Source organism: Geotrypetes seraphini, chromosome 11, assembly GCF_902459505.1.
Source record: "Geotrypetes seraphini chromosome 11, aGeoSer1.1, whole genome shotgun sequence".
In the NCBI taxonomy this organism is placed as follows: domain Eukaryota; kingdom Metazoa; phylum Chordata; class Amphibia; order Gymnophiona; family Dermophiidae; genus Geotrypetes; species Geotrypetes seraphini.
The window spans coordinates 97,523,180-97,548,331 of NC_047094.1; the positions used below are offsets into that span (position 1 = coordinate 97,523,180).

Genomic DNA, 25,152 nt, shown 5'->3' on the forward strand with positions numbered 1-25,152 from the left:
TGGGATTTGAACTCAGAACTTTGGGATGCTGAAGCTGCTGCTTTAACCACTAGGCTACTCTTCCACACCATGTTTAAGGCACAGAGAATATGTGGGAGAGGTGAGTGACACCTTACTTCAGGCTAGGAAACATTCCACTTCCACAGCATATGCAAGAGTTTGATGAGTATTTAAATTTTAGTGTACTGATTGAGCAATGATTTCTTCTTCAGAATTTATAGCTTATATATTAGCTTTTTTTCAAGAAGGATTTCAGTGGATGTTTGTCCTGGGGTCATGAAGGTTGAGGTGGTAGCTTTGTCTTGCTTCTGGGGGTGTTTGGAGAAGTCAACCTTAGTAACTCAACCAGATGTGGTTGGTTCCCCAGGGATGTTTGTAACACATTCAGGTCTCTTTTTGCAGTTGAATTTAGTCTGTAAAGCTTTGGGGCTTTTGCCTTTTGAACCTCTTAAGACGGTTGAAAGTTGTTACTTTTTAGACCTCATTCTTGTTAGCTGTTTAGTTAATTCACAGAATTTCTGAGTTGTAAACTTTATCATGCAGGTTTCACTTTCTTCAGTTTACCAAAGCAGGACAGATCCTTCCTATCTAAAGTAGGAGAGGAGTTTGTTTCCTTTACCAGGTGCTTGACATTTTCTTCTTAATTACATATGTGGAAGTAACCTGTGAGTTCTGAATGCTGAACAGGTTACTTGTTCTTTTCAAAGGTGCAAAGAAAGATGAAGCAGCCTCTAAGGCTACTGTTGCTTGGAGGCTGAAGGAGATGATTTAATTATCCTGCATTCTGAAGGAAAGGCAATGTCAAGGTTTCTTGGCATTCTTGGACAGAGCTGTGTGCAATGGCACCTATTGACATTTGTAGAGTGGCAAAATGGTCATTGCTTCATACTTTTGTAAGGCACTATAGAATCAATGTTGGAGCATACAAGGAATATATTTTTGGAGCCAAAGTTATTTAGGCAGGGATTTTCTGGACTGATCTGGTAAGGACTTTAAGGAAAGGGGAATTAGGTCTTTTCTGATAATGTTCTTTCCTTTAGTCATACAAGGCCACTCCAGAGGCCCTCCCAAAATTAAAATCAATGTTATAAGTGATCTAAATTTCTGCTTGTTCTAATGCACTCAGTTTTCAATAGTGGAAGTTTCTTCTAATGTGTTCAAAATTTGGTTTTATATAATCTTTCTTTAAAGATTCTGTTAATTCTACAGTTCAGATGAAAGAAAAATACCTAATCTCCATTGCTTTGTTCTTGTAGGACAGAGCACACAAATTTTGTCTCCCTCTGCTGGTCAGTGGGCATAACTCACAGGTTCTGAATTGGTCTGAATAAAGAAAAGAAAATTAACAGGTAAGACCAAATTTCTCCATCATATCACAATTAGCTGTGAAGGAAATTTGGTTTGTTTAAATTTGAATGGGAAACATAATACAAATTTATAATGGATTTTTGGACTATTCATTGGTAATATATGTGTTTAATATAGGCATATTTGAGACAACTTCTCTGTTTGAAGCAAGATGACATTTAGTTTATTAAATTGATATACTGCTAGCACATAAGTATTAAGCAGTTTACAATACTAGTACAATTGAAAAACATTAGACTGTTCCAGCAGACTCAATTTAAGTTATATTAAATATAGAAGAAATGAATTACTAAAGAAATATGAAGAAAAGAAATATTTACTTTAGAGTGTGATAAAATAATCCATTAAAATCTTTAATATACATGCATAAGGGTTATTTAAGGGGTGTGGAGGCTACTGGGGTCATGCATTTGTCAGTAGGTGCTGTAAAGCAGGACAGAAAAATGGGGGCATGTGCAAAAAAACACAAGTTCAATGGCCCACCTTAGGATTATTTTGCAGATTTGTAAATGATTATTACCTTAGAAATCTAAATAACTTTAAGAAGTGCTTCATTTGTTCACAGGCCATTCGGAAGTTGAATGTAATGCTAGATAGCATGCCTCGAGAAGCCAGAAAAAAATTCCTCTGCACAAAAGAACTGATGTCCATGATGTAATCCTTACCTTTTATTAACCTCTTTAAATAGTCTGTTTTATGATGCATTGAAACTCAGAGAAGAAGAGAAAAACCAACATAGAATAGTTTGTTTATTGGAAGCCATAATATTTTAGTGGGCAAATTTTATGAGTAAATATGAACCACCATATCGTATCTTGCTTCCAGTATAGGTTAAAAATTTTATTCTCTTTTTTGTCTCTCATTCTTCACTTTTAAAACCTGTAAAATTGACTTATTTTCTTGTTTTAAGTTTTGCAATTTAAAACCTGTAAAATTGACTTATTTTCTTGTTTTAAGTTTTGCAATTTGAATCTTACTGGACTATCATCTTGATGATTTTATGTGGATGCAATCTTCTTGTAAATGGCAATGTAGATAGCTTTTTGCCCACTTAATATACATATCTACCTTATGACATTCAGCAAAAGCAGCAGTATGAATTTTCTATGGCTGAGACTTATCCAGATGCTACACATATCCTAGTACAGTACATAATATTACTACCATATAGCAGGACTGAGCCATCCATAGCTTTTGGTTTTGTCATAAAGTAAGTTATTTGTTTTATTTTACAGGAATAATATGGGCAAGAGAATTCTAAATGCTGGAGGTAAGTATACATTTAAATAGTTTTGCTCTAGATTCCTTATGGTGAAAGATGGGAAGATACAAGGACCTAGTTCAGTGGTCTCAAACTCAAACCCTTTGCAGGGCCACATTTTGGATTTGTAGGTACTTGGAGGGCCACAGAAAAAATAGTTAATGCCTTATTAAAGAAATGACAATTTTGCATGAGGTAAAACTCTTTATAGTTTATAAAACTTTCCTTTAACAGTTAAAAGGAAAGATATATAAACTATAAAGAGTTTTACCTCATGCAAAATTATCATTTCTTTAATAAGACATTAACTATTTTTTCTGCGGCCCTCCAAGTACTCTATTTTTTTCTGCAGCACTCAAATTTAAAGTTCAATATCTTTTCTTTCTCAAAACTGGCACATTTCAATCACTAAATTGAAAATAAAATCATTTTCCTACCTTTGTTTGGTAATTTCATCAGTCTCTGGTTGCACTTTATTCTTCTGGCTGTGCATCCAATACTTCTTCCCTTCTTTTCAGCCTCCTGTGTGCTTCCTCTCCTCCAGACCTCATTCCCTCCCCCAACTTTTTCTTTCTTTCTTTCTCTGTCTGTCTTTCTCTGATTCCGTGCCCCATTTTTTGCTTTGTTTCTGGTTCCCTGTTCCCCCTCCTTCTTTCCTCCTTCCTCCGTGCCCCATTTTTTGCTTTTTTTTCTGGTTCCCTGTCCCCACCCCACCTTCTTTCTTTCTTTCTTCCTGCCCTCCCCCATGCCACCGCCGCTGCGGAATAGGCTGCTGCTGCTGCTGCCTCTATCGGGAACAGGCCATCTCCCTGCTTCTCTTCTGCACGGGGCCGACCAACTCTCGCTGCCTGATGTCAATTCTAACGTCGGAAAGGACGTTCCGGGTAGCCAGGCAGCGATTGGCTAGCCAGAACATCTTCTTGACGTCAGAATTGACGTCGGGCCGCCAGAGTTGGTCAGCCCTGCAGGGAAGAGAACAGTGGACGCCCCCCCCCCTTGGTACGCCACTGGAGCAGCAGCGTGTCTGGCCGGCTCGTTCGTTCAAAGCCGCGGGTGGGGGCTCCTTGCGCCTGCGTCTGAAGCCTCTCTGATGTTGTGACATCAGAGAGGCTTCCGATGCAGGAGTGGATAGCGCAAGGAGCCGCCAACCCGCGGCTTTGAGCGAATGAGCTGGCTGCTCCAAAAGGAAGAGAATGATGGCCTCCAGACCGCGGGCCGCAAATAAAACCTGGAGAGCCACATGCGGCCCGTGGGCTGCGTGTTTGAGACCGCTGACCTAGTTGTATTTACTCTCTTATTTGCTTTACTTTAGCTGTTTAAAATTATTTATTGTGATATATGTGGTAGTTCCATCGAATTATAAAAACAGCTAACATGGAGAGTAATTTTATAACAGTGTGCCTAGGCAGGAGAGAACATGAGTTGCCCTACTAAGTCAGACCAATGGTCCATCAAGCCCAGTATTCTTTTTTAAAAAATGACCAGTCCAGGTCACGAGCAACTGGCAGAGTTTCAAAAAGAGAAAGATTCCATGTTGCTTAACCCCAGGGATAAGTAGTGGCTTTCCCTGGATCAGCTTTAATAAATGCATATGAACTTTTACTCTGGGAGCCTGTCCAAACATTTTTTTAAGCCAGCTGCATTAACTGCTTTTAGCACTTGCTCTGGAACACATTACTAGAACTTAACTATACACTGAGTGAAACTGAGTAAAAAAAAATCTCCCATTTGTTTTAAATGTGATACTTTGTAACTTCATGGTGTGTCCTCTTGTCTTTGGATAATGTAGTAGATGATGGCAGGTAAAGATCTGAGCAGTCCATTCAATCTGCCCAGCATTCACTCTCATTATCAATTCATGGTTAAACCAACAATGAAGGTGGTATAAAATACTTGATTTGCCATTTCTGGGACATAGAATGTAGAAGTTCACCCTGAATTGTCCTTATGTTCAAACTACTGAAGTTGCCTTCAAATCCCTTTACAGTCTATCCCGATCTACATATATTGTCCTATATAAGAAGTCCACCTGGCACTATCCTTACATCCCAACTACTGGAGTTGCCATTAAAGTCCTCTCTAGCCCATCCTAAATTGTCTTACCATGTATGGGACACAGATCATAGGAGTCTGCCTGGCACTAGCTGTAGCTCTTCACAGCCAGAGTCACCATCTAAGCATCACTCAACTGACTATAGCTTTACTGGACAGTTTACTTGACTCTGAATTACTAACTCTAAAGCAGGAACTGAGAAAACTAGAAAGAATCTGGCAAAAAACAAACAAAGAAGACAAATACACTGGAAACAAAAGATGAAAAAATACAAAAACCTGATTAGAGAAAAGCGAACAATACACTATGCACAAAAAAATAGGGACACCCAAAACAAATAGCAAAGAACTGTTCAAATTGGTAAACAGATTAACAGACACCACCCAAATCATGCTACAGGATAATGAATGTATGCCCTCGGCAGAAACCCTTGCCACCTTTTTCAACAATAAAATCTTAGACATAAGAGTGACCATACCATCACCCTCATCCAACTTCGACTTCCAACTTGAACCCCACGAAAAAGAAACCAGAGTGGCATGATCTGGAACCGTTTTGAACCTCCAACCTGGCACCAATTTCTAACCCTATTCAATAAATATACCAAATCAAACTGCCTACTGGATGCATGTCCTTTCAAGATCTTGAAAGCAGCTACACTAGATTTTTTTTTTTTAAATTCTTTATTCATTTTCATATTTTACATCAAGTGCACAAAATATTGAATTACAACAAATTAATACACATTATCTACTACATAAGATTCTGAACATATTTTTGTCCCCTCCCCCACCCCCCACCCTTCAAGTACTTTCCAATCACCTTATACACATTATATACCATATTATAACATTTTATGTAAAATTGTTTTCATTACCCACCCCTCCATATGTGCCATAAAGAAGATATCGAAAAAAGAAAAGAAGAAGAGAAAACCTACTATTCATTCACTACAATATTTTGTCAATGGCCCCCATATTTTTATAAATTTAGTATATGTCCCTCTTTGTATTGCTATTGCTCTTTCCATTTTGAATATATGACAAATTGTATTCCACCAAAATGTATAATTAAGGTTACTATGATTCTTCCAGTTGTTGGTTATATGCTGAATGGCAACCCCTGTCATGATTAATAAAAGCTTGTTATTTTCTGGTGAAATTTGACTTTTTTTCCTCATCTTCATTCCAAATAACACAGTATCATATGATAGTGCTACATGGTTTTCCATCATAAGAACATAAGAACATAAGCAGTGCCTCCGCCGGGTCAGACCATAGGTCCATCATGCCCAGCAGTCCGCTCCCGCGGCGGCCCAAACAGGTCACCTGTCTGAATCACCAGTAGGGGCCCCCTTGCCACCCTGGTTTCCCATTGAAGTCCTATCTTCCCATCGAAGTCCTAACCCTCCGGTTTTGCACATGCACGATCTGGTCGGGATTCTATACTTATTTCCTGGATACTTCTCTCAGTATCCCACGATCCCTTTATCCCTCAGGAATCCGTCCAATCCCTGTTTGAATCCCTGTACCGTACTCTGCCCGACCACTTCCTCCGGCAGCGCATTCCAAGTGTCCACGACCCTCTGGGTGAAAAAAAACTTCCTTGCATTTGTTTTGAACCTATCTCCCTTCAGTTTCTCCGAGTGCCCCCTCATACCTGTTGTCCCCTTCAGTCTGAAGAATCTGTCCCTATCCACCCTCTCTATGCCCCTCATGATCTTGAAGGTCTCTATCATATCTCCCCTGAGCCTCCTTTTTTCCAGGGAGAAGAGCCCCAGCCTATCCAACCTCTCGGCGTATGGGCAGTGTTCCAGCCCTCTTACCAGTTTCGTCGCTCTCCTTTGGACTCTCTCAAGCACCGCCATGTCCTTCTTGAGGTATGGCGACCAATACTGAACGCAGTATTCCAGATGCGGACGCACCATCGCTCGATACAATGGCATGATGACTTCCCGCGTCCTGGTTGTGATGCCCCTCTTTATGATGCCCAGCATCCTGTTGGCTTTTTTCGAGGCTGCTGCGCACTGTGCAGATGGCTTCAGTGATGCATCCACCAGCACACCCAAGTCTCTCTCAAGTCTGCTGTCTCCCAACAATGCCCCCCCCATTTTGTAGTTGAACAACGGGTTCTTTTTCCCTATATGCATGACCTTGCATTTTTCCACATTGAAGCGCATTTGCCATTTGTCTGCCCAGTCCTCCAGCTTCTCCAGGTCCCTTTGCAGGTCCTCACACTCCTCCCTGGACCTAACTCTGCCGCACAGTTTGGTATCATCTGCAAATTTTATGACCTCGCACTTTGCCTCTTTTTCCAGGTCATTGATAAATATGTTGAAGAGTAACGGCCCCAGCACCGATCCCTGTGGCACACCGCTTGTGACTCTCCGCCAGTCAGAATATTGGCCCTTTACTCCAACCCAATGTATTAATTTGTGGCCAAATAGCATTCCAAAAACTTTTAATGTAGGGACAATGATAAAGTAAATGATCTAATGTCCCAGGATCCAGATTACAGTGCCAGCATTTAATGGACTTAGAACTATCTAATTTGTGCAAACGTACAGGGGTCCAAAACACTCTATGTAACAAAAATAACCAAGTTTGTCTCATAGATGCTGACACTGTACATCTCATTCTCCAAGACCAAATTAGTGGCCATTGAGATGCAGTAATTTGGTGCTTAATCTCAATGCTCCAAATGTCTCTTAGACCATTTTTTGGTTTTTTATTCAAATATCCAGATAATAATTTATACCACAATGCGGCTTGATGCCCTAGGAAGTCTGCTTGGAAGCATAAGAACTCTAAACTATATTGATTATTCAATGTTTTCCATTCAGGGAACCCAACCTGAATGGCCTGCTTCAATTGCAACCATTTAAAACTTTGTTTTTTTACTAAGACCAAATCTATGTTGCAATTGTGAAAATTCCAGCAGTTTACCTTCCGAAATAACATCATTCAGAGATCGAATGCCTGCAATAATCCAGTCCTTCCAAAGGATTTGAGCTCCGCCAATTTTAATCTTGGAGTTTATCCATAAAGACTGATTAGTTGACTTGTTTATTGGGATAGGTGTTAATTTACTAATAAACCTCAACGTTTTCCAAGTATCCATTAATATCTTATTTTCCCTGTATCTTCTAGGCATGTTGATACTTGGAAGATGAACTAAATTTAGGGGAAACATAAGGCGCCATTCCAAATATAACCAATCTGGTGCATTATCTATAAGTTCTGGGAGGATCCAATACATACCCTGACGTAAAATATAGGCTTGATGGTACCTATAAAAATTTGGAAAATTTACCCCTCCCTCCTTAATTGATTTTTGCAAAGATACTAAAGCTATTCTAGGCATTTTACCAAGCCAAAGAAATTTCGTTAAAATGCTATTAAGCTTTTTATAAAAGGACCCCTGAAAATAAATAGGTATCATACTCATTTGGTAGCAAACTACAGGCAAAATCATCATTTTAATAGTTTGAACTCTCCCCCACTAAGAAAGATGTAAAGGATTCCATTGCTCACACAACTCCGTAACTCTTTTTAATACAAATTTTTCATTTTCTTTTACTGTCTCTTCAATTGTATTTTTAACTTGAATGCCAAGATATTTAAATCCTTCTTCCTTCCATATGAACGGAAAAGCGTCAAATAGTCCTTTTACACAATGAACATTTAAAGATATAAGTTCAGACTTACTCCAATTAATTTTATAACCTGAAAATTTGCCAAACATATCAATTAATTCCAATAGACAAGATAAGGTAGACTCTGGATTCCTCAAATAAAGTAAAATATCATCCGCATATGCCAAAATTTTATATTCCATATCAGAATATGGAATACCCTGTATCCCCCTTGCTTGCTGTATTGCTAACAATAAGGGTTCTAATGCAACATCAAATAACAAAGGAGATAAAGGACAACCTTGTCTAACTCCCCTCTGCAATTGAAAACCTTCAGATAACAATCTGCAATCGGGAAGCTATACAATGTTTTTTACCATTTGTATAAATCCAGAACCTATACCAAACCATTCTAAAGCCTGATACATAAAATTCCATTCTACCCTATCAAACGCTTTTTCCGCATCCAATGAAACTGTAAAAGCCGGTTCATCCATTTTTTTTTATAAATGTAACATATGAAACAATAATCTAGAGTTATTAGAGGAATGCCTTTTAGCAACAAAACCAGTCTGATGCGTGTCTATAATATGAAGCCAAAATTTTCGCCAAAAGTTTATTATCCACATTTATTAAAGATATAGGCCTGTAATTCGAAAGTTTCCAAGTTTCCAAGTTTATTATATAGTTTGATTAATCGCCTAATCTACATTCTAGGCGATATACAAAATGCTTACAAATATCTAAAAACATAGGTAAATTATTACATAGACATACATAGAAACCAAAGTAGGATCTTTATTTGGCTTAGGCAAAACAATTACTACTGATTCAGCCATAGTACCTTTAATATCACCTTTTATAAGTTGTGTCTGATATAAATTTAGTAAATATGGGGAAAGGACATTTTGAAATGTTTTATAAAATTCTACTGTATAACCATCACCACCTGGAGTGGATCCAACTCTAAGAGATCTCAATGCTGTTTCTAATTCTTTTAATTATATAGGTTCATCTAAACTCCGTTTTATATGATCAGGAACCTTAGGTCCATTAATTAAATCTAAAAAATTTTTACCATCTTTTTGCCTCTCCAAATAAGGCTCGGAAGAATACAGGTCCTTATAAAATTTTAGAAATTGTTTTAAAATTATATCCATTTGATTGGTTATTATACCATTATCATCTTTTATCCCATTAATGTTAGTTCTTCTTTTTTTTGCTTTAAGATAATTTGCCAATAATCTTCCCGCCTTATTAGAATTTCCATAATACATTGTCTGTTTGGAAAACAAATCTCTTCTTATCATTTTTGAAGCTAATTCATTATTTTTACCTTTTGCTTTCAAAAGAGCTTGCAATACATCATGTTCCCATTTACTTACCAATTTAGTTTCTAGTACTTTAATTTCTTTTTCTAATTCTATATACTGCATTCTAATCTGTTTCCTAACAAAAGCCGAATAGGATATAATATGACCTCTCATAGTCGCTTTAAAGGCGTCCCATACATTTTCAATAGATGCATCTTCCACTAAATTAATTTGAAAGAAATCACTAATTTGTGTTTTAAAATTTTCCAAAAATTTTTCATCCACAAGCAATGCATTATCAAATCTCCAAAGAGGTCTTCTATTCTCTAATTGATCTAATTGTAAATCTATCCATACTCCCGCATGATCCGAAATGATAATGGGATCAATGGAAGCCTTAATCACTTGCTGCACCTTATGTGATGAAATAAAGATATAATCTATTCTTAAAAATGATTTATGAACCTGTGAGCAAAATGAAAATTCCTGATCATTAAAATGAAGAATACGCCATATATCCTTCAAATCACATGATTGAACTAAATTATCTAAACCTAAAGATTTTATACTTTTACCTGGTTTTTTATCCATTAATGGATCCATTACAGCATTAAAATCTCCAGCTACCACTAAATTAGAAGCAGCCAGTGGTAACAACATACTCTGCAACTTTTTAAAGAATTCTGATTGATTCGAATTAGGGGCATATATATTGAACAACGTCAGGGTATTATTTCCCATACTCATATCAACATGTAACCATCTTCCATGTGGATCCGAATTTACTACCTTAAAATTGGCCATACACTTTTTATTTATAAGAACTGCTACCCCTGCTTTTTTACCTGCTGCTGGAGCAAAAAAACATTCTTTCACCCACCCACCCGCTAGTTTCTGTGATTCCTTTATATTAAGATGAGTCTCCTGCAGACAATAAACATCCGCGTTTTGCTTTTTAAAAAATTATAATACCTTTTTCCTTTTGATTACATGATTCAGGCCATTGACATTAATAGAAAATATCTTAAAAGACATAATATATTTTAAACTCCTCATCATAATCTTCCTCTTCCCTTCTTCCATAACTAAGATCTAAAGAACTTCTCCCAATGGCACACTTTCTTACCCTTAAATTACCCAATCCCTTATTAATCTTTTCCTTAATCATCCTAGTAATATCTTTAATGCCCACCTTCTTCCCACCCCTCCCCCCAATATAATGACTGCTTAAGGACACACATTGGACCAGTAATCCCAACTTCCCCCCTCCCCCCAGACAACCAATATTTATTAATAACCCCTTTATCATTTATTAAGACAAACTCACTACCCCTCCAACAATGTATCTAATTATATCTCTCTTCTAATCATAAAACCTTTTTTTTTTTTTCCTTTTTTTTTTATACCATTGTAAAGTAATTAATTTCTCTATCTGTTATTTAACCTTTAGTCACATAACCATATTTATTTCCTAACATTCCATTAATGCATCTTTATCTCTCCACCAATCTCTAATTCATTCCCCCAATATTTTATTTCATTCAACAAAATTCTATCATAATCATATATTTAATAAATTAGTATCATTTTCCTATATCTTATACTATCCAATCCATCTATTCCTATCATCCTTTTAATATCCAAAAGCAAATATCCATATCTTCATATATTTCTTTAAAAATTGTTTTCAATTTTATAAGTTTTTATCATCTATTTGTATTTAAACATTTTTATTTCATTCTCAAAAATAAAATTTTCACTTTATAATTTTTTTTTTAATATTTCCTCTTTTCCAAATTAAATCCAATCCTTTTAAAACTATAATATCACAACATCAATCTTTACATTCCTTCAGCTACCAATAAATTCTTATTATGTATCTTTATTTTATATTATTCATTTTCCTTTCCTTTATTTGCATTTAAATGTCATATAACTTGTCCTTTCTATAATTAGTCTATTCTGCAATCTTCTTCTTGTTGTCCTTTCATTCTTTACTTTCTCCTTTACTGACTTATTAAATTAACTGAACTTTCATATTTATTTCTTAGCTCCATCCATCCACTCTTAAGACTCTTGACTGCCAATTGTCATTTTATTTAATATCCTTTTAGTCTATCAATCCTGCTTTCTTCTTCTTCACATCTATTTATTTTCTTATCCATTCTTCACTTTTCCCTTTTTGTTAATTTGTCAAATCCTTTATTCCTTCTTGTTCATTCTTTACTCCAGCCATCCATCCTTCAGTCTCCTAAAGTTCAGTCTAATAACTTCACTTTAATGTCTTTCCAGTCCCTTCTTCTTGCTTCTTTCTTCTTTACATTCTTTTATTTTCTTTTTCACTTGTCCATTTTTATTTCCTGTTCTTTGTTGCATATTCCTCTTTCTCCAACAAACAAAAGTCCCATAATTCTTTATATTAAACTTTTTGTTCAATATCCACCAATCCAGTCTTAATATTTATCCCTTCATTTCAACACCCATTGTGCTAAAATGACATAGGTTCTGATTTTGAAAGAAAGGTCTTTAGTTTTTCCGGGTCAACAAAATGCAAAGATTTATCCCCACAAGATACCCTCATTTTTGCTGGGTAATATAACCCATACTTATATCCTTTTTCCTTTAATTGAGGTCTCAGATCAAGGAATTTCTTCCTAATGTTTGCTGTATTTTTAGCAAAGTCTGATAAAAACCATATTTTGGACCCTTTATAGTTTAAATTTTTATCTTTTTTGGCAGCATTTAAAATTTCTATGCTTGCTGGTATCTTAACATCTTGAATATTAATGGTCTTGGTCTCCCTTGATTTTCCAGACTTTTTATTGGAATCCTGTGTGCCCGTTCTATTTCCAAAGGCTGTTTGAAATCCAACTGCAGTAATTTAGGAATTAAATTTTCTAAAAACTGTATGGCATTTTTCCCTTCCAAATTTTCCTGTATTCCAAAAAGTTTTATATTCTTTCTTCTTCCACGGTTTTCGTAATCTTCCAGCTGATTTTTCAATTGAATAATTTCCAAACTGTCATTTTTACATCTTTTTCCTTCACATTCTAAACCCTCCATTTTAACTTCTAACTCTGTTGTTCTTTTGTTAGCTACTTCCATTTGCCTATGGATATTCAGTATTTCTTCCTTCATTTCTGCCATATTACTTACATTCTCTGTCAGCATTTGTTTGATTTGCCTCAGTTCCCCCTTTACTTCAGCTTTGCTTAACTCCTCCGACTCATCAGCAGGAAGCGGAACCTTACTCGGGGTAATTTGATCCTGCTTCTGTCTTTTCGCCGCCCCTCCAGTTTCACTTTTACTCTGTCGGGTGCTCGCCATGCTCCCGCTCTCCTCTCCGATATTTTCAGCCGAAAACAATTTAAAAGGAAAATCTTTTTTTATTCAACGGTTGCCCAGGTAAGAGGAGCGCTGCGATCACACGACCATTTTGTGTGCGCACCAAGCCATGCCCCCTACACTAGATTTTAAAAAGGATTTATTTAATTGGTTAACAACCAGTCTCACTGAAGGAACATTCCACGAGGAAATGGGACATAGTAGGTAAAAGCACTATGCCTGACAGTATGACGCAGGACCTACTACTATTGGAACAATGGTCATCGACTTGGCAGCTCAACTTCAATGCTAAAAAATGTAAAGTGATGCACCTGGGTAAAAGAAATCTGTGCAGGACTTACACGTTAAATGGTGAGACCTTAGCTAGGACCACGGAAGAACGGAACAACATGAAAACTGCCAATCAAGTGGAAAAGGTTTCTTCCAAGGCAAGGCAAATGATGGGTTGCATCCGTAAAGGTTTTATCAGCAGGATGCCAGAAGTCATAATGCCACTGTACAGATCCATGGTGAGACCTCATTTGGAATATTGTGTTCAATTCTGGAGACCACATTACCGGAAAGATGTGCTGAGAATTGAGTCAGTTCAGCGGATGGCCACCAGGATGGTTTCGGGGCTCAAAGATCTCCCGTATGAAGTAAGGCTGAATAAATTGCAGCTGTACTCACTTGAAGAACGAAGAGAGAGAGGGGACATGATTGAGACATTTAAATATATCACGGGCTATATCGAGGTGGAAGAGGATATCTTCCGTCTAATAGGACCTTTGTCCACCAGAGGGCATCCGCTGAAAATCAGGGAAGGGAAATTTCATGGTGACTCCAGAAAGTATTTCTTCACCGAGAGGGTGGTCGATCATTGGAACGAACTCCCACGGCAGGTGATTGAGGCCAATAGCGTGGCAGATTTTAAAAATAAAAGGGATATTCATGTGGGATCTCTAATGATGTAAAGGCAGGGGGTGGTGAGCAAAATCAAGGCGAATGGTCAATAGAGTGGGCAGACTTGATGGGCTTTGGCCCTTTTCTGCCATCATTTTTCTATGTTTCTATGTATGCTAATCACACCCATCCCAAAAGACCAAAAAAACTCACTAGCCCTGAAAACCAACTACAGACCGATAGCAAGCATCCCCCTATTCACCAAGCTACTCGAAGGACTGGTCAACTCAGAGCTAATGGACTATCTAGACAAATTTAGCATACTCAATGAACACCAATCAGGATTCAGAAAGGGCTTTAGCACTGAGACACTCCTAGCCTCGATTCTAAATCACCTATTCGGCATATTCAGCAAAGGAACAAGTGCTCTGATCCTACAACTAGACTTCAGCAGTGCTTTCGATCTTGTTGATCACGAAACAATGCTACGCTGCCTAGACGGAATAGGAATTACCGGAAAAGTAAGAAACTAGATACAGGGTTTTCTAACAAAGAGATCATACCGGGTGATTAGTGGTGGAACATACTCAAACACCTGGAAAAACCCCTCAGGAGTACCACAGGGTTCCCCACTATCACCCACCCTATTCAACATATACATATCATTCTTTGGACACTTCCTGGAAAAGCTAAACTTAAACTACTACATATATGCAGATGACATTTCTATTTTAATCCCAGTGACCAGCATAACAAACGAGACCTCAGAATACATTTCTCATATTATGACTGAAATAGAACAGTGGACATTAAATTTCAAACTGAAACTAAACACAGAAAAAACAAAAGTATTCCTAGCAAGCCCAACAGACAAAATTACCAAAACGACATTACGTGTAAAAGATCGCGACTACCTGATTACTAAAACAATAAAAATATTGGGAGTAACATTAGACACTCATTTAACAATGGTTGAACACACAAACATAGTCATAAAAAAATGTTTCCTGACATTATGGAAGTTAAAGACCATCAAAAAATACTTTGACCCATTATCATTTAGACTACTAGTGCAATCGCTAATGCTTTCTACATTGGCATCTACTTCGCCTGAGCGTTGAGCTGCACCGCAGGTACCGAGCAAGAAAAAAGCGGTACCGGTGCCATCGGGACCATCCCTGGATGAGCATATAGCATCCATTCTCCAGGTCCAACTTAAGGAGCAGTTACAACAACTTCTCCCAGCTCTTCTGACTCCGAACCTTCCAGTGTCGGTACCTGCTGAGCCTTCGGTGCCGCTCGTCGACCAGCCTATTTTGTCGGCATCGACGTTATCGGCACTGCTGCAATCTGCCTCTTCGGTATCGATGCCTATTTTATCGGCAGAACCAAGGTCTCTGCGTAGGCCGGTTCACTCAATCTCTGAACTGGTACCGCTTTCTGAACCAACCACCCGTACCGCTATCCATTCACCGGGTACGGTGTCGATGCGTTCTGACAAATCGGTACGCAAGACCCGACATGCAGCTTCCTCTACTCCTCTCTCCCAAGGACGTCTCCCATCAGTACGTGACCCTGATTTATGGGATGATTTCGAGGACCCTCTCGGTACCGATGATGACTTTTCATCGGATGAGGCTGATCCATCTGTGCAGGGGCCTGATAGTAAGCCAGAGCACACTTCATTCACAAAATTTCTTAAGGAAATGTCAGACACCCTTTCAATTTCATTAGAGTCTGATTCCAAAAAGTCCAAAGCATTTCTTGATGCTTTGGACTTTGACCAACCTCCGAAAGAATTTTTAAAATTACCCCTCCATGACATCTTATGGGAAACCTTTTATCAAAATCTTGAGACTCCTCTAACCATTCCTGGAGCTCCAAGAAAACTGGAGTCACTTTATAAGGTTATTCCCATTCCAGGGTTTGACAAGCCTCAGCTACCACATGAGTCCTTACTTATTGAGTCGACCCTGAAGAAAACTGCGGGCTCTAGTGTGTATGCTTCTGTCCCTCCTGGCAGAGAGGGTAAGGCCATGAATAAATTCGGTAAACGTCTTTATCAAAATGCTATGTTGGCCAATCGCTCAGGTAACTACGCATTCCATTTTTCTTTTTACCTGAAGCATCTTATCCAGCAGATGGCCACTTTTCAAAAATATCTTCCAGAACGCAAGCTCCCTGCTTTCCAATAATGTACTGCCAGTCTGTTCCAGCTCCGAAAGTTCATGGTCCGTTCCATCTACGACACGTTTGAACTCACATCCCGAGCTACAGCAATGTCTGTTGCTATGAGACGTTTGGCATGGCTTCGCATCTCAGAGCTTGATGTCAACCACCAGGACCGCCTTGCCAACGCTCCCTGCCTGGATGACGAGCTGTTTGGGGAATCTCTGGATACCACCACCCAGAAACTTTCTGCAACGGATTAGTGGGTGCTCTCCATCATCACCCACGGCTACTCCCTCAAATTTCAGGCTCTTCCTCCGTTAAGTCCTCCAAAAGAGTCTGCTTCCAACAGGTCTCAGTCCCTTCTTCTCGGTCAAAAAGTTCAATCCCTCCTTCTACTCAATGCCATCGAAGAAGTTCCTCCAGATCAGCGAGGTCAGGGATTTTACTCCCGGTATTTTCTAGTTCCCAAAAAGACCGGAGACCTCAGACCCATATTAGATCTCAGAGATCTCAACAAATGTTTGGTCAAGGAGAAGTTCAAAATGCTCTCTCTTGCCACACTCTACCCTCTTCTCACTCAGGACGACTGGCTATGCTCTCTAGATCTCAAAGAGGCCTACACACATATCCCTGTCCATATGACGTCCAGACAGTATCTGCGCTTTCTAATCAATCATGCTCATTACCAGTACAAGGTGTTACCCTTCGGTCTGGCCTCCTCTCCCAGGGTATTCACCAAGTGTCTGATTGTGGTAGCCGCCTATCTCCGCTCTCACAATTTTCAAGTCTTCCCCTACCTGGACGACAGGCTGATCAAGGCTCCTTCCCCTCAGGCAGTACTTCTTGCCACCAACCAGACAATAAGATTTCTTCAACTTCTGGGCTTCGAGATCAATTTTCCCAAGTCGCACCTCATTCCAGCCCAGCGACTTCAATTCATTGGCGCAATACTGGACATTGTTCTCATGAGAGCGTTTCTTCCATCCAACCGCCTTCAGACCATCCTTCATCTCTGTTTACAGGTGTTTCAACAGATTTCCATCGCTGCAAAACATATGATGGTGCTCTTGGGGCATATGGCATCGATGGTGCATGTCCCCCCCTTCGCACGTCTTCACCTGCGCACTCCTCAATGGACTCTAGCTACCCAGTGGTCCCAGGCGACGAATCCTTGCTCACAACACATATCTGTGATATCGTCTCTTCGACAGTCTCTACAATGGTGGTTGAAATCTTCAAATCTCTCCAGAGGTCTTCTGTTCCATCTACCTCCTCATCATCTGGTCATCACCACCGATGCGTCCCCCTATGCCTGGGGAGCTCACTTGAACGAATTCCAAACTCAAGGTCTTTGGACTGCCCAGGAAAAGAAACATCACATCAATTTCCTGGAACTCCGAGCGATGTTTTACGCCCTCAAGGCTTTCCAACATCTCCTCTTTCCTCAAGTCCTACTGCTTTGCACAGGCAATCAAGTTGCAATGTACTACATCAACAAACAAGGTGGGACGGGCTCTCGCCTGTTGTGTCAAGAGGCCCAAAAGATTTGGTCTTGAGCGACAGCTTGCCATTTATTCTTGAAAGCTGTCTACATTCAGGGGGAGCAGAACTCCTTAGCAGACAATCTCAGCAGACGTCTCCAACCCCACGAATGGACTCTCGATTCCATGACTCTCCAGTCCATTTTCGCTCAATGGGGCACTCCTCAGGTATCAACTGCCCCAATTTTGCTCCAGACTCTACTCCCCTCACCATCTGGCACCCGATGCATTTCTCCTGGATTGGACCAATCTATTCCAAGTTTCCAAGTTTATTAGTTTTTGATATCCCGACCATAAAACAAATATCTGGCCGGTTAACAATATAATTTAAAAGAGGGAGTAAAAAGAGAAAAATGTATAAAATATTTAAGTGGGACATAAATGACAAAAACCAGACAAACTTGACAGTGAGGATAGTAAGGGAGGAGGGGAAAAAGTTACATTTAATAAGAAGAAAAGGGAAGAGTGGGTAGGGAAAAAACATGAAGGTGAGGGCATGTTGTAGTAAGTAATTGCTTGCGAGAGGAGAGAAAATAGAAATAAAAGAGAAGAGGAAAAAGATAGATAGTAGAAAATCTAGGTTAGGTTAAACGCGTCATGAAATAGAAAGTCTTTAGACAGGATTTAAATTTAACAAGTTGTTGTTCGTCGCGGAGGTATTGTGGCATGGAGTTTCCATAATGTAGGGGCAGTTACAGCAAAATTTGTTTACGAGTATAATAGAAATCTTTTAGAGGGGGGATGAAAAGAAGTTTTTGATCAGAGGATCTTAGAGTGCGGGAGGGAGCATTGAGGTATCAGGAGTTTGTCAAGGAATGAAGGTTGATGAGATTGTTTAATTTTTAAAGCAGAGTAAGATGATTTTATAGGTGATACGGTGGGTGATAGGGAGCCAATGAGCTTCTTTTAAGAGTGGAGTAACATGGTCAAATCGGCCTTTTTTATAAATAAGTTTTATTGCAGTATTTTGTAGTATTCCTTTATGCATTTCCTCCTCTGCCTCTCATGTTGCGGACCTTGTTCAAGCTCAAGAGAGAACAATCCACCATGATTCTCATCGCTCCACGGTGGCCCAGGCAGCACTGGTTCTCCCTTCTCCTTCAACTCAGTTCCAGGGAGCCCATACTTCTTCCACTGTTTCCTTCTCTGCTTACTCAACATCAGCAATCTCTCCTACATCCCAACCTGCAGTCTCTGCACCTGACAGCTTGGTATCTCTCGGGCTGACCTCGACTCATTCACTTCTTTCTCAGCCGGTCCGTTCTATTCTTGATGCTTCCAGGAAACCGGCCACGCTTCAATGTTATCAACAGAAGTGGACCCGGTTTTCTTCCTGGTGTTTTCTGCATCATCATGATCCAACTTCACTAGCAGTAGAACTAGTGTTGGATTATTTCCTTTCTCTATCTAACTCTGGCCTCAAGTCTACTTCTATTAGAGTCCACCTTAGTGCCATCACTGCTTTTCATGAGCCTGTTCTCGGAAAACCTCTGACTGCTCATCCATTTGTTTCCAGATTCATGTGGGGACTTTTCAATGTGAAACCACCTCTCAAGCCCCCTCCTGTAGCCTGGGATCTTAATGTGGTTCTTTCCGCCCTAATGAAGCCTCCTTTTGAACCTTTGGCCATAGCTCATTTCAAATTTCTTACTTGGAAAGTGGTCTTCCTTATTGGTCTCACCTCTGCCAGGAGGGTCAGTGAGTTGCATGCACTAGTTGCCGATCCACCTTTCACTGTTTTTCACCATGACAAAGTGGTTCTGCGTACACATCCAAAGTTTCTCCCGAAGGTTGTGTCTGACTTTCACCTTAACCAGTCCATTGTCTTACCTGTTTTCTTCCCGAAACCTCATTCTCATCCAGGGGAACAGGCTTTACACACTTTGGACTGTAAGCGTGCTTGGCTTACTATCTAGAGCGCACTAAGCCTCACAGATCATCTCCTCAACTCTTTCTGTCTTTTGACCCTAACAAGCTGGGTCATCCTGTTTCTAAACGCACATTATCCAATTGGCTTGCTGCTTGCGTTTCATTCTGTTATGCTCAGTCCGGACTGACACTGGAAGGTTCTGTCACGGACCATAGAGTTAGAACTATGGCAGCATCTGTAGCTTTCCTCCGATCCACTTCTATTGAGGAAATCTGCAAGGCTGCTACTTGGTCCTCAGTTCATACTTTCACATCTCATTATTGTCTGGATACATTCTCCAGACGGGATGGACACTTTGGCCAATCTGTTTTACAAAATTTATTTTCCTAATGGCCAACCTTCCCTCCATCCCTCTTTTTGTTAGCTTGAAGGTCACCCTTCAGTTAAAGCACAGTTACTTACCGTAACAGGTGTTATCCAGGGATAGCAAGCAGATATTCTTACGTCCCACCCTCCTCCCCGGGTTGGCTTCTTAGCTGGCTTATCTTAACTGGGGACCGCGCGCCTCCGTCGGGCAGGAAGGCACTCGCGCATGCGCGGTGCGGCCTAGCTAGAACTTTCTAAGTTCTTAGAGTGCAATCACTCTAAAATTGTCCGTACTGGGGCTCCGTCAATGTCGTCACCCATCAGTTAAGAATATCTGTCTGCTGTCCCTGGATAACACCTGTTACGGTAAGTAACTGTGCTTTTCAAGCATGTCCTCTCCTGCGTATGTCTGAAATTTCTAACATCTGTTAAACTATCTGTATATTGTATTTTGCTATCTTTTTAAAGATTCTGCCTGCTATATTTCTCTTATCTCTGCATATTATAACTCGCTGACTGTCCAGCTCTCTTCAATGTAAACCGCCAGGAAGTCTCACGACTATGGCGGTATAGAAGAATAAAGTTATTATTATTATTATTATTTACAGTTTCCCTGAACAGTCTTTATAGATTTCCTCACTGAAATCTCTGCAGGCTTTATACTGAAAAACAAGGACCTCTCTGAATGGTCAAGCACTATTGAACTCACTCTGAGTTATGTTGGCAATTTTAAGAGGCTCATATTCAGTTAACCCTTACTTCTGTAATCTTAGTGTTATCAGCCGTACTCTGTAGTTCTTGAACAACTTTCTTTAATAACATGAAGTAAAGAATAAACACTTACAGTTGATGACTTCAAAAGCAGATGATGACTTCAAGGCAGTTCAACTTTCACAGAATCTTCTCACTGTACCAGCCCACCCTATTCAAGCTGGGAGTGTATCCACACACCTTGTGGAAAATAGCACTGTGCTCTAGACTTAGATATTGCAACTTAAGCTGTATTAGATTGTTAGAAATAAAGGGTGAAATCCTGGTGAGAGAACAATACTGAATTCATGTTCTCATATAGCCATGCGGTCTATAAATATGGCAATTGTTCTCTCTCAGACTGAAGAAGAAGGGCGGGCTTAAACTCTGTGGTTGCAGCCTAGCTCTCTGGGAGAAGCAAAGCTTTTTGGGAATTTAAGTCCACAGAGCACACTTTATTTATATATCTTTGCATAAACACTTAAACTTGTTCTTATACAAGAAACTGAGTAAATGCCTACTTAAAATGAGGTCAGAACAACATCACACAATTGCAGTCATATAAATTTTGTTTTTTATACCATCCATTTTCTAATTAGGGATCTTCTCTGCTCAGCCCACACCTTTTTGAATTCTATCACTTCACCATTTTTGTCTCTAAAACCTCCCTTGGGAGGGCATTTTAGGCATCGATCACTTTCTCTGTGAAAAATAATTTCTTCACATTACTCGTAAAGTCTACTACCCTGCAACCTCAAGTTATGTCCTCTAGTTTTACTGCTTCTCTTTCTCTGGAAAAGATTTATTTACAGATTGATATTGTTGAAGTATTTAACAATCTGTATCATATCTCTCCTATCCCTCCTTTCCCCTAGCGCAGGGGTGCCCACACTTTTTTGGCTTGTAAGCTACTTTTAAAATGACCAAGTCAAAATGATCTACCAACAATAAAATTAAAAAAAAACACAAAGCACACTGTACGCAGAGAAAATGTTAATTATCATTTATATTCGGGGGGTTTTCAGAGGTCAAGGCAGATGACTTTAAAATATGCAATGTCACCTCAGTAACAACTATACAAAAATAGACAAATATATCCCCTTCCCTTTTACTAAACCGCAATACTGGTTTTTAGCGCAGGAAGCTGCGCTGAATGCACCGCGCTGCTCTCAACGCTCATAGGCTCCCTGCGCTAAAAAACACTATTGCAGTTTAGTTAAAGGAGGCCATAGTGCAAAATATAGACAGCAGATATAAATTCTGAAAACGAACACATTTTGATCACTAAATTGAAAATAAAATCATTTTTCCTACCTTTGTTGTCTTGTGATTTCATGAGTCTCTAGTTCCACTTCCTTCTGACTGTGCATTCAATATTTCTTCCCTTCTTTCTGCCTCCTCTCCTCCAGACCTCATTCCATTCTCCAACCAAAATATCTCTCTGTCCCTCCATGAGTCCAACTTTTTCTTCCTCTCTCACTGCTCCTCCCCTCCCCTTTCTTTCTTTCTGTCTGTCTTTCTTTCTCTCTCCCTGCCCCCCTTTCTTTCTTTCTGTCTTTCTCCCTGCCCCTCTAAGGTACTGTCTTTCTTTCTCTCTCCCTGCCCCTCTAAGCCACCATGCGGGAGTGGTCAAGATAGTGGCACACACCTGGTGAACTCTGTGTGTCTCCTCTTTTGATTCACTACTGCAGAAGCAATGGTTTCAAGTCCCTACTGTAACAAAAGTAACCAACAAACAACGGACTTGATAACACTTGGTTATATGGTTATAGAATGAAGCCCTCAGATACCTGTGCTGCTATGTAATGTTAGAGCAGCTTAATACAGGTTGGCACGTTAACTTTCATTGGGCATTCATACCATTTTTTTGAATATTTTATCTATGCTTATTAAAATGCTCAAACAGAAAAACATTCGTGACACTTATCTTTTTTTGAAGAGTCGCATTGAGTTGAGCTAGAACTATCGGCCCGACGGGACCCGTTTCTCCAGATAAGGCTTCTTCTGGGGTCTGTGGGTTTGAGCGCACGCAGCGTGGTCTGCCTTTGCAGATCCAAAAATGGCGTCGACAAACTCCAGAGAAAGAAAGAAACGGGTCCCGTCGGGCCGATAGTTCTAGCTCAACTCACATGCGACTCTTCAAAAAAAGATAAGTGTCGCAAATGTTTTTCTGTTTGAGCATTTTAATAAGCATAGATAAAATATTCAAAAAAATGGTATGAATGCCCAATGAAAGATAACGTGCCAACCTGTATTAAGCTGCTCTCCTCTTTTGAGACAATATTTTCTTGCTTCTGTTTGCCCCAATTTAGTTGAACTATGCCGCATATTAAAAGAAAAGGGATAGTGTGGAGTACTACCTCACTTCATTGCACCTAATGTCTGGTACAACAGAGAATGAAGAGAGATTTAACCGGGAACCCAGCAGCACAGACCAGAGGTGAGAGCCCTGCATTTGCTCAGCCTGAAGGAGCGGCTACACCTTTGGGGCTTGATATTACTCTTTCTACCCCGCCCTTCTTTCTACTCTCTCCCTGCTCCCCCAGCCACCGTCTTTCTTTCTCTCTCCCTAACCCCCCAGCCACCATCTTTCTTTCTTTCTCTCTCCCTGCCCCCCCCAGCCACTGTCTTTCTCCCTCTCTCCCTACTCCCCCCAAGCCACCGACAATGATGATTTCTCCCTGCTTCCCCGATGCGCAAAAGCCAGGCCCATGCAGCCACAACATAAGCCTTCCCTCCCAACGTCAATTCTTACGTCGGAGAGGAAGTTCCGGGCCAGCCAGGCAGTGATTGGCTGGCCCGGAACTTCCTCTCCGATGTCAGAATTGATGTTGGGGGGTGGGGGAGGCTGGTGTAGTGGCTGCACAGGCCTGGCTTTTACGCATCGGGGAAGCAGAATGCAAAGGCAATGCAAGTCTATCGCCCAGCAATTGACTCGCGTTGCCCTTGCGATCTACTGGTCGATCACGATCAACCTTTTGGGCACCCCTGCCCTAGGGTATACATATTCAGGTCTTCCAGTCTCTTCTCATACGCCTTTTGTCACCTTCAGTCACCTTCCTCTTAACTACTTCAAGATTTTTTACATCCTTAGTGTCTGAGGATCTCAGTGTGATAAGGTGGAGGCCTTAGCCAGAAAAATGTTAGGCTGCATAGAGAGAAGCTTAAACAGCAGAAGAAAGGAAGTTTTGATGTCCCTATACAAGTCAATGGTGAGACCCTAGCTGTTCAGTTTCAGAGTGTGGTATGCAGCCTATACCTGCTAGGCAGGTCCCCAGAGCAGTGCCTAGGTTAAAAGCAAACCCTTCCTATACTGATTCATTTAAACCTCTTTCTGATCCATCAGATGACTTTTCTTCCTTGAACTCTAGAGGGAGGCAGAGAGCAGAAGTGCAGGGTGCCCATCCTCCACTCATTCCTAAGGTTGCTCACCGGAAATCCTTTTCACCTGAGGGTTGGGGGCGGGGCTGCAAACTGCTTGCTCACAGAATTAAGCTCCTTGAGAGTCAGAAGGAAGGGAGTCAGGGAGAGGAGAGGCAGCAGCTCTCAGGGCTGAGAGTTCTGGATAATGGCCAACCACCAGAATGTATGGAGCTAATGGAGGCTGGGGAGGAGACAACTTCCTGTGTGATTGAAAAGCCTCAGGCCATGGAACTAGACCTGGAGCCAATTGCTGAGCCTGTGAATGAAGTCCTTCCCATGGAAGTTTGCTGCATGAAAGGCAAGCCGCTTGTTGTACCTGAGTGAGTAGCTGTTGCCTTTGCTGTGTGGATTACTTCCAAGTTTGTGTTGTCCCTGTGGGAGCTGTAGAGCGCTGAAGCTCCAGACAACCGAAAGGACTTATTTAAGTTTGTGTTTTTTTTTTCTTCTTGCTGTTCCTCTTTGTGGGGAGGAAAGGATTGTTGCCATCCCAGGCAGTGGGGTTTGCCCCGTGTATTCAGTGGTGGGATAGTGGGCCTTGTTGGGCGTTTTGTCACCACGTGGAGCACACTGCCTGACCAGCACGCTTATTGCTGGAATAGTCACAGCCGCAGCTCTGACTAAAGCTGCAGTGTTCAGCCCCAAAGACTGTTTGTGTTTTGAGAAGTTTTTTTTTCTTTTGTATGAACTGAGTATTGGCTGGGATAACAGCCTAGTTTTGAGAAAGACCTGTGCTTGGTGAATTGGAGAACTATATTTTGGGACATTTCTACTTTGGGACAGTTTGCTGTTATATTTTTTCCATTGTTTTCTTGGGGACTACTCGCTAACGCAGAAACATCCTGACAGACTTTATGTTTATTTCAAATGAAAGAATAAACCCCAAGTTTTGCATAAGAAGCCTAACTTACCTGGTGTGGTAGTGTTTTTCTTCTGTCCATTTCCTTGTGGAGCCCACCGTGGCTCACAAGAGCAAAATTTTCTTGTCCCAGTCGCTCAGGGCCCATTGTCCTGAGACGGCTGGTGACAAGAGGCTGTATCTTTCCATCACCCTTAGATCCCTCTCCCTGCCTGTGCATATCAGCCTTTCACCTCCTAACACATATGGCTCCCTTGGATTTGTGCTTCCAAGTACATCATTCTACATTAAATTACAATTGATTTACTTATTCCATTC

The 25,152-nt window shown here is 40.4% G+C and overlaps 1 protein-coding gene across 1 annotated transcript in view; it reads left to right on the top strand.

The window, feature by feature from the left end:
• SYCP2 (synaptonemal complex protein 2) overlaps positions 1-25,152 on the top strand; it is a 406,987-nt gene that overhangs the window by 58,150 nt on the left and 323,685 nt on the right. The window contains exons 4-5 of the mRNA XM_033914513.1: positions 1,934-2,022; positions 2,604-2,638. Coding sequence (XP_033770404.1) covers positions 1,934-2,022; positions 2,604-2,638 — 124 coding nt within the window. The remainder of the gene's footprint in view (positions 1-1,933; positions 2,023-2,603; positions 2,639-25,152) is intronic.